The sequence below is a fragment of the Silurus aristotelis genome (genome assembly GCF_946808225.1).
Source record: "Silurus aristotelis genome assembly, chromosome: 13".
In the NCBI taxonomy this organism is placed as follows: Eukaryota; Metazoa; Chordata; class Actinopteri; order Siluriformes; family Siluridae; genus Silurus; species Silurus aristotelis.
Window position 1 is genome coordinate 502,871 of NC_139586.1, and position 10,754 is coordinate 513,624.

General features: G+C 41.0%; 1 protein-coding gene and 2 long non-coding RNA genes across 3 annotated transcripts; 2 read left to right on the forward strand and 1 right to left on the reverse strand.

Annotated features, from left to right (window-relative positions):
- Positions 1 to 6,477: 6,477 nt before the first annotated feature.
- On the forward strand, positions 6,478 to 8,651 carry LOC310735308. Its single transcript, XR_014536258.1, has 3 exons — positions 6,478 to 6,898; positions 6,938 to 8,373; positions 8,460 to 8,651. It is a non-coding gene; the product is annotated as an uncharacterized lncRNA (long non-coding RNA).
- A 204-nt stretch (positions 8,652 to 8,855) lies between these two features.
- Positions 8,856 to 9,098, forward strand: LOC310735309. Its single transcript, XR_014536259.1, has 2 exons — positions 8,856 to 8,967; positions 9,025 to 9,098. It is a non-coding gene; the product is annotated as an uncharacterized lncRNA (long non-coding RNA).
- A 115-nt stretch (positions 9,099 to 9,213) lies between these two features.
- Positions 9,214 to 10,751, reverse strand: fam174c (family with sequence similarity 174 member C). The gene is made up of 4 exons (XM_083557948.1): positions 10,321 to 10,751; positions 9,803 to 9,931; positions 9,509 to 9,540; positions 9,214 to 9,354 (listed from the first exon to the last, which is right to left on the reverse strand). Exons 1-3 carry the CDS (start codon positions 10,563 to 10,565, stop codon positions 9,537 to 9,539), a joined length of 378 nt encoding a protein of 125 aa, XP_083414074.1. The 5' UTR covers positions 10,566 to 10,751; the 3' UTR covers positions 9,214 to 9,354; positions 9,509 to 9,536.
- Between the last annotated feature and the right edge of the window lie 3 nt (positions 10,752 to 10,754).

Genomic DNA, 10,754 nt, shown 5'->3' on the forward strand with positions numbered 1-10,754 from the left:
ATTCTGCTCTTTTCAGATGTCAATCTTTTAAAGTCATCGTGTTCATTTTGAGCCTCTGATCATTTGTATGAGTTTTTTTGTGAAATTTAAACACATGAAACGAAACTACACATAAACGTTCTCAATGACTTTATTTTCACAACTCAAATCTCTTTCACCCTGCAGTCAATTATATATTTATAAACCCAAACCCAATTATATACAGGATCAGGCATGCAGTGGAATAAGAAACCTGAACACATCAAACTGCTAACACTCAACCTTAACCTAAACACTCAACCCTAACCTAAACACTCACCTTAACCTAAACACTCACCTTAACCTAAACACTCAACCCTAACCTAAACACTCACCTTAACCTAAACACTCACCTTAACCTAAACACTCAACCTTAACCTAAACACTCAACCCTAACCTAAACACTCAACCTTAACCTAAACACTCAACCTTAACCTAAACACTCAACCCTAACCTAAACACTCACCTTAACCTAAACACTCAACCCTTAACCTAAACACTCAACTCTAACCTAAACACTCAACCTTAACCTAAACACTCACCCTAACCTAAACACTCACCTTAACCTAAACACTCAACTCTAACCTAAACACTCAACCTTAACCTAAACACTCAACTCTAACCTAAACACTCACCCTAACCTAAACACTCAACCTTAACCTAAACACTTAACTCTAACCTAAACACTACAACCTTAACCTAAACACTCACCCTAACCTAAAAACTCACCCTAACCTAAACACTCAACCTTAACCTAAACACTCAACTCTAACCTAAACACTCAACCTTAACCTAAACACTCAACCCTAACCTAAACACTCACCCTAACCTAAACACTTAACCTTAACCTAAACACTCAACTCTAACCTAAACACTCAACCTTAACCTAAACACTCAACTCTAACCTAAACACTCACCCTAACCTAAACACTCAACCTTAACCTAAACACTCAACTCTAACCTAAACACTCAACCTTAACCTAAACACTCAACTCTAACCAAAACACTCAACTCTAACCTAAACACTCAACCCTAACCTAACACTCAACTCTAACCTAAACACTCACCCTAACCTAAACACTCAACCTTAACCTAAACACTTAACTCTAACCTAAACACTCAACTTAACCTAAACACTCAACTCTAACCTAAACACTCAACTCTAACCTAAACACTCAACCTTAACCTTAACACTCAACTCTAACTAAACACTCAACTCTAACCTAAACACTCAACCCTAACCTAAACACTCAACCTTAACCTAAACACTCAACCCTAACCTAAACACTCAACCTTAACCTAAACACTCAACCTTAACCTAAACACTCAACCCTGACCTAAACACTCAACCTTAACCTAAACACTCAACCTTAACCTAAACACACAACCCTAACCAAACACTCAACCTAACCTAACACCTCACCCTAACCTAACCACACAACCCTAACCCTAAACACACAACCCCTAACCAAACACTCAACCTTAACCTAAACACTTAACTCTAACCTAAACACTCAACCTTAACCAAACACTCAACCCTAACCAAACCACTCACCCTAACCTAAACACTCAACCTTAACCTAAACACTCAACTCTAACCTAAACACTCAACAATAACCTAAACACTCAAACCCTAACCTAAACACTCACCCTAACCAAAACACTCAACCTTAACCTAAACACTCAACTCTACCTAAACACTCAACCTTAACCTAAACACTCAACTCTAACCTAAACACTCACACCCTAACCTAAACACTCAACCTTAACCTAAACACTCAACTCTAACCTAAACACTCAACCTTAACCTAAACACTCAACTCTAACCAAAACACTCAACTCTAACCTAAACACTCAACCCTAACCTAAACACTCAACTCTAACCTAAACACTCAACCTTAACCTAAACACTCAACTCTAACCTAAACACTCACCCTAACCTAAACACTCAACCTTAACCTAAACACTTAACTCTAACCTAAACACTCAACCTTAACCTAAACACTCAACTCTAACCTAAACACTCAACTCTAACCTAAACACTCAACCTTAACCTTAACACTCAACTCTAACCTAAACACTCAACTCTAACCTAAACACTCAACCCTAACCTAAACACTCAACCTTAACCTAAACACTCAACCCTAACCTAAACACTCAACCTTAACCTAAACACTCAACCTTAACCTAAACACTCAACCCTGACCTAAACACTCAACCTTAACCTAAACACTCAACCTTAACCTAAACACACAACCCTAACCTAAACACTCAACCCTAACCTAAACACTCAACCTTAACCTAAACACTCAACCCTAACCTAAACACTCACCCTAACCTAAACACACAACCCTAACCTAAACACTCAACCCTAACCTAAACACTCACCCTAACCTAAACACACAATCCTAACCTAAACACTCAACCTTAACCTAAACACTCAACCTTAACCTAAACACTCAACTCTAACCTAAACACTAAACCTTAACCTAAACACTCAACTCTAACCTAAACACTCAACCTTAACCTAAACACTTAACCCTAACCTAAACACACAACCCTAACCTAAACACTCAACCTTAACCTAAACACTCAACCCTAACCTAAACACTCAACCTTAACCTAAACACTCAACCTTAACCTAAAGACTCAACCCTAACCTAAACACTCAACCTTAACCTAAACACTCAACTCTAACCTAAACACTCACCCTAACCTAAACACACAACCCTAACCTAAACACACAACCCTAACCTAAACACTCAACCTTAACCTAAACACTCAACCCTAACCTAAACACTCACCCTAACCTAAACACTTAACCTTAACCTAAACACTCAACTCTAACCTAAACACTCAACCTTAACCTAAACACTCAACTCTAACCTAAACACTCACCCTAACCTAAACACTCAACCTTAACCTAAACACTCAACTCTAACCTAAACACTCAACCTTAACCTAAACACTCAACTCTAACCAAAACACTCAACTCTAACCTAAACACTCAACCCTAACCTAAACACTCAACTCTAACCTAAACACTCAACCTTAACCTAAACACTCAACTCTAACCTAAACACTCACCCTAACCTAAACACTCAACCTTAACCTAAACACTTAACTCTAACCTAAACACTCAACCTTAACCTAAACACTCAACTCTAACCTAAACACTCAACTCTAACCTAAACACTCAACCTTAACCTTAACACTCAACTCTAACCTAAACACTCAACTCTAACCTAAACACTCAACCCTAACCTAAACACTCAACCTTAACCTAAACACTCAACCCTAACCTAAACACTCAACCTTAACCTAAACACTCAACCTTAACCTAAACACTCAACCCTGACCTAAACACTCAACCTTAACCTAAACACTCAACCTTAACCTAAACACACAACCCTAACCAAAACACTCAACTCTAACCTAAACACTCACCCTAACCTAAACACACAACCCTAACCTAAACACACAACCCTAACCTAAACACTCAACCTTAACCTAAACACTTAACTCTAACCTAAACACTCAACCTTAACCTAAACACTCAACCCTAACCTAAACACTCACCCTAACCTAAACACTCAACCTTAACCTAAACACTCAACTCTAACCTAAACACTCAACCTTAACCTAAACACTCAACCCTAACCTAAACACTCACCCTAACCTAAACACTCAACCTTAACCTAAACACTCAACTCTAACCTAAACACTCAACCTTAACCTAAACACTCAACTCTAACCTAAACACTCACCCTAACCTAAACACTCAACCTTAACCTAAACACTCAACTCTAACCTAAACACTCAACCTTAACCTAAACACTCAACTCTAACCAAAACACTCAACTCTAACCTAAACACTCAACCCTAACCTAAACACTCAACTCTAACCTAAACACTCAACCTTAACCTAAACACTCAACTCTAACCTAAACACTCACCCTAACCTAAACACTCAACCTTAACCTAAACACTTAACTCTAACCTAAACACTCAACCTTAACCTAAACACTCAACTCTAACCTAAACACTCAACTCTAACCTAAACACTCAACCTTAACCTTAACACTCAACTCTAACCTAAACACTCAACTCTAACCTAAACACTCAACCCTAACCTAAACACTCAACCTTAACCTAAACACTCAACCCTAACCTAAACACTCAACCTTAACCTAAACACTCAACCTTAACCTAAACACTCAACCCTGACCTAAACACTCAACCTTAACCTAAACACTCAACCTTAACCTAAACACACAACCCTAACCTAAACACTCAACCCTAACCTAAACACTCAACCTTAACCTAAACACTCAACCCTAACCTAAACACTCACCCTAACCTAAACACACAACCCTAACCTAAACACTCAACCCTAACCTAAACACTCACCCTAACCTAAACACACAATCCTAACCTAAACACTCAACCTTAACCTAAACACTCAACCTTAACCTAAACACTCAACTCTAACCTAAACACTAAACCTTAACCTAAACACTCAACTCTAACCTAAACACTCAACCTTAACCTAAACACTTAACCCTAACCTAAACACACAACCCTAACCTAAACACTCAACCTTAACCTAAACACTCAACCCTAACCTAAACACTCAACCTTAACCTAAACACTCAACCTTAACCTAAAGACTCAACCCTAACCTAAACACTCAACCTTAACCTAAACACTCAACTCTAACCTAAACACTCACCCTAACCTAAACACACAACCCTAACCTAAACACACAACCCTAACCTAAACACTCAACCTTAACCTAAACACTCAACCCTAACCTAAACACTCAACCCTAACCTAAACACACAACCCTAACCTAAACACTCAACCCTAACCTAAACACTCAACCCTAACCTAAACACACAACCCTAACCTAAACACTCAACCCTAACCTAAACACACAACCCTAACCTAAACACACAACCCTAACCTAAACACTCAACCCTAACCTGAACACTCAACCCTAACCTGAACACTCAACTCTAACCTGAACACTCAACCCTAACCTAAACACTCAACCCTAACCTAAACACTCAACCCTAACCTAAACACACAACCCTAACCTAAACACTCAAACCTAATGCTAAACCCTAACTTAAACACCCAACCCAACCCTAAATTAAATACTCAACACTAACTCTAATACTAAACCCTGAATCTAACCTAAACACTAACCCTAACATTAACACTTAATCCTGACTGTAATTGCCCTTTTTCTCCGTTGTCTTTTCCTGTTGCTCCCCTGATGACCCGAGTCCCTCCACGCTCATCTCCACATTTAATTTCATGTAAGAAGGCAAAAAGAAAAAAGATTTTTTTAAGATTTTTTTAACGTGTACAGGAGCAGCTGCTTTTCACGTCTTTTCAGAATGAAGCTCTGAATGGAGCTGAGAATGTAAGAATATGATTCATCAACACTCAGGCTTTTATGAAAAGCAGGAAATGCACAGCAGGAGAACACAACACAGCACCTCTTCACTGAGAGCGAGAGAGCGAGTGAATCTCTCTCTTTCTCTCCCTCTCTCTCTCTCTTTAGCAGGGTTGTGCAGGGTGATTCGGGGTGGTTGTGTTCATGTCCCCTGATAACCAGACGCTTTATCACTAAGTCTTATTAAATGTATTTCTGCAGAGACGCTGGACAGGGTTTCCTTTTGACCTGTGACTGGAACGGTGTTTGTTCACAAAAAAAAGTAAATGAATAAACAATAATAATTAGAATAATTGTTTGCCTTTAAGTGCTGCTCATGTGTTCTGTAATCTTTAAAACTAATTTATTCAAAGGGTTTACAAAAAAAACATACCCCTTTATTTTAAACAAAACATTACATTTTACTCAGAATTACATATTTGCATAATTTAGATATTTACATATCATTTGTTTTAATTATATATATATTTAAATGACTATATGCATTTAAAGAGGTGAGCGCCACCTGTATTTAAGTACTGTAGTAGGATTTAAAATAAATAAACACAGAGCGCCATCTGGTGGATTCACAAGGATCTGTTCATGAGAATAAAACGCAATTAAAACATCTATCTATCTATCTATCTATCTATCTATCTATCTATCTATCTATCTATCTATCTATCTATCTATCTATCTATCTATCTATCTATCTATCTATCTATCTATCTCTTTTTCTTTCTTTCTTTCTTCTTGTGTCCAATGATTCTGAGCGCTGTGTTTCTGATTTTATTCTGGTTTACACTTTATGCCAGAACATAAAACTGGACTTTGTTCCTGCTAATAAAAGAATGCTGTGTGTGTGTGTGTGTGTGTGTGTGTGTGTGTGTGTGTGTGTGTGTGTGTGTGTGTGTGTGTGTGTAAATCATTGACAGGATGTTTTCTGCCATTGTTGTTCACAAGGAAGTGACTTTCAAAGAACACGTCAACACGTAAGTTAAAGTCTTTTAATTTCCCAAAAATAAGATAGAAATGAAAGAAATGCAGTTAATCAGACAGCAGAGTTTCTAAGGAGTGACAGATGCACAACTTCCTAACACGTCACAGACTGGAGTTCGTCTGAATACACACCACTGTACAGAAAACTGGAGGAAGTAAACATTCAGCTGATCACAAGTGTGTGTGTGTGTGTGTGTGTGTGTGTAGCAATAACGCATGAATAGTACAGTGTCATCCTATCTATCAGTGTGTGTGTGTGTGTGTGTGTGTGTGTGTGTGTGTGTGTGGCAATAACACATGAATAGTACAGTGTCATCCTATCTATCAGTGTGTGTGTGTGTGTGTGTGTGTGTGTGTGTGTGTGTGTGGCAATAACACATGAATAGTACAGTGTCATCCTATCTATCAGTGTGTGTGTGTGTGTGTGTGTGTGTGTGTGTGTGTGTGTGTGTGTGTGTGGCAATAACACATGAATAGTACAGTGTCATCCTATCTGTCAGTGTCAGGAAAGTGCACACAAATCAGTGGGACTGATTTTTAACCAAAAACATCCCAATTTGGCAATTTCTCTTTAAAGCTGTAACTGGAAACTCGTCGTTTACCAACACGCTCATTTATACTTTAAGTTCGCTGTAGAAATATATTACGTATGAAATCTTTTTACACACAAATTTAAAGCTTTCCAAAAAAATAGGAATGAAGAAAAACACGTGGAGTCGCAGTTCACTCCGAGTCACAGAGCATCCGAATAGAAAAAACATTTCAAGGCACAATTTATGAATATTAAACACCAAATATCGATCTGAAGCTTTTTTTCCCCTCCTGCATCCACCCACACGGAAAACATGAAACACTTCATCAATATTGAGCTCGCGTTCTTTAAAAATACAGCGACCTTCACCAAACAGAGGAAGAAGAAGGAGGTTTGAGATGCAGAAGGAATGAAATGAATCAAAAAAAAAAAATACACATTGAAACAATTGTCCAGAAAAATGATCAGGTTCAAAATCGGTCCGTATTTTACACCAAAACAAAAAATCTTCATGCCTTTGATTTACCACCGAACACTCGTCTATTTCCTGTCAGCAAAAAACAGAATTTAAATCTCTATAAATGTGCAAGAAATTAAAGGGAATGTTAAACAAAATACAGCACTTTTTATTTTATACTCCAGAAAAAAATAGTTTGAAGCAATGAATAAAGCAAACGGACGACAGAAGACGTGAAGCTTCTACAGTTCTACTGAAGTTAAACAGCCTGAGAGCAGAACATAAATATAATCATAAAAAAATGATAGGAACCATGAAATGTCTTTGTTTAGCAGAATAAAACTTTCCTTCTGCAGACTTTATTTTATAAAAAGGGTTCGGTTTTCATTTTTTACTGAAAATCTATAAATATCTCAGAGACGCTCCGTCTGAAGATTTCACATTTTATTCTGCTAATAAAAGATCATGGAGATTTCCACCATGTGCAGTCTGGAACATGAGGGAAAACTTCAGGTGTAGAAACGAGTGCACGGATAAACTCCACCCTGTTCCACAGTGCACACGGTGAAGCTCAGGGTCTGAAGATTCCACCGACCTCGTGACCTTCAGACCTGCAGTTATTTCATCTCTTCTGCAACACTGAGACAGTGTGAGACTGTGCAGTAGAATCATGGGGGGTATTTTAGTGTATTGTGTTATATCACGTTAGATCAGACCCCGATGCTGATTGGGACGAGATGAAAGTAAACAAAGAAAAAAAAATTACAAATAAAATCAGTGACAACAAAAAAGAATCTGAGCAGCGATACGGCACGGCTCCAGCAACGAGTGAATTATAGATCCACAGATTCACAGCTGGGGGAGAGACAAGACCAGGAAAAGAGCAGGAAGAGACTGCAGAGAGAGAATGGGGGAAAACTGGGTGTGAAAGGGGAGACTAGGGGAAGACGGGAGAGACTGGGGGAAGACTGGGGAGAGACTCTGGGAAGACTGGGAATGTGACTGGGGAGAGACTGGAGAAAGACTGGGTAGGGGGGAGACCAGGGGAAGATGGGAGAGACTCTGGGAAGACTGGGAATGTGACCAGGGAGAGACTGGAGGGAGACTGGGGGAAGACGGGAGAGACTGGGGGAAGACTGGGGAGAGACTCTGGGAAGACTGGGAATGTGACCGGGGAGAGACTGGAAGGAGACTGGGTGGGGGGAGACCAGGGGAAGACGGGAGAGACTGGGAAGAGACTCTGGGAAGACTGGGAATGTGAGCGGGGAGAGACTGGAAGGAGACTGGGTGGGGGGAGACCAGGGGAAGACGGGAGAGACTGGGAAGAGACTCTGGGAAGACTGGGAATGGGACCGGGGAGAGACTAGAAGGAGACTGGGTGGGGGAGACCAGGGGAAGATGGGAGAGACTGGGGAGAGACTCTGGGAAGACTGGGAATGTGACCGGGGAGAGACTGAAAGGAGACTGGGTGGGGGGAGACCAGGGGAAGACGGGAGAGACTCTTTGAAGACTGGGAATGTGACCGGGGAGAGACTGGAAGGAGACTGGGTGGGGGAGACCAGGGGAAGACGGAAGAGACTCTGGGAAGACTGGGAATGTGACCGGGGAGAGACTGGAAGGAGACTGGGTGGGGGAAGACCAGGGGAAGATGGGAGAGACTGGAGGAAAAGTGGGGGAAGACGGGAGAGACTCTTTGAAGACTGGGAATGTGACCGGGGAGAGACTGGAGGGACACTGGTGGGGGAAAAAACAGGGAGAAAAACCTGCACTGAACAGTTTTAATATAAAACAGGACCGAAGAGAACAGGTTTAGTTGGAACACACCACAGGCTGAGGTCGTTCTGACCAGTGGATTCACTCTGAGAAGGTGTTTAGGGTGATTTATTGGTCCGTTCCACTTTATTGCTGAGAAAACAAACACATAAACAGGAGAGGATCAGCGAGATCAGTGACAGATACTCAGCCCAGAGTTCAGATCTAATCCTACTCAGAAACTGGAGTTATAGATTTTACTGTACGTTCCATCAACACAATTTACTTCTAAAGACGTGTTCCTTACCTTCTATCGTCCTCTCGTCCCTGAGGGCTCATCTGATAAACACACACACATACAATAAGCATGGAGTTCAAAAGACAGCTGTGTAACAGAGCTAAACATCTGCTTTACTCTGAATTCTAATGAATTAACAGAACATGAATGAACACCAACAAAGTGTTCCTCACCCTTTCTTTATCCTGAGGAGATATTGTGTAGAGATACAGAGCATATAAATCCATGCAGAACCCCCTACCCCACCCTACACACACACACACACACACACACACACACACACACACACACACACACACACACCTTCTGAGTGATTTGGCTTCATATACAGTGTTGTCATCATCATCACTTTCCAGCTGTTCCATCTCCACTGTGTCGTCGTAGTTTGCCAGGAGGCCGTATTTCTTCCTCGGGGTGGACGATTTCTTCAGACTAAAACCAAATAAATCAGATTTTAATTTGTCTCCAAGTAAAAGACAACCTCACTCTCACTCTCACACACACACACACACACACACACACACACACACACACACACACACACACACACACACCACCACAGGAATAACAAATGACACAGATGTCCCTTTACCTCTCCCTCAGTGTGAAGTATTCATCAGATTTCACTGCTGAAGAGACCGGTTAAGGGAAAGGGGGACAGGTGAAGGAGGACAGGTGAAGAGGTACAGAGGAAGGGGGACAGGAGAAGGGGGACAGGAGAAGGGGGACAGGAGAAGGAGGACAGGAGAAGGGGGACAGGAGAAGGAGGACAGGTGATCGCTGTAGGACAGGTGTGAAGTGTGAAAGGTGAACAGACTCACCGCACTGCTCGAACCAGGAAATAAAGAACCCCGATGACGGTGATTCCGATGAGGACGTACAGAGCTCTCTGGATCATCGAGCTGTCCAGCTCCAGGCTGTTTAAGGTGAAGTTGCCCGGTTTTTGAGCGCTCTGTACCGTCACACTTCCGTTCCCAACTTCCGTGCCTTTGGTAGCAACCGAGGTTCCGTCCAACAGAACCGTTAATAAACAACAGCAACCCAGAAACAACGCTGACTCCATCATGGCGTCTGTTCTTTACAACAAACTCTGCGCGCGAGTGTAAGAGTGTGTGTGTGTGTGTGTGTGTGTGTGTGTGTAGGAAACCGGAAAACAGAAAACTTCGTACTGAGTTTAAAATCGCTTTAACTCCAACTTGAGATTCCAGCTGTTACAAGACACACACCACTTCCGGTTTCAGTATTGTGACGATAT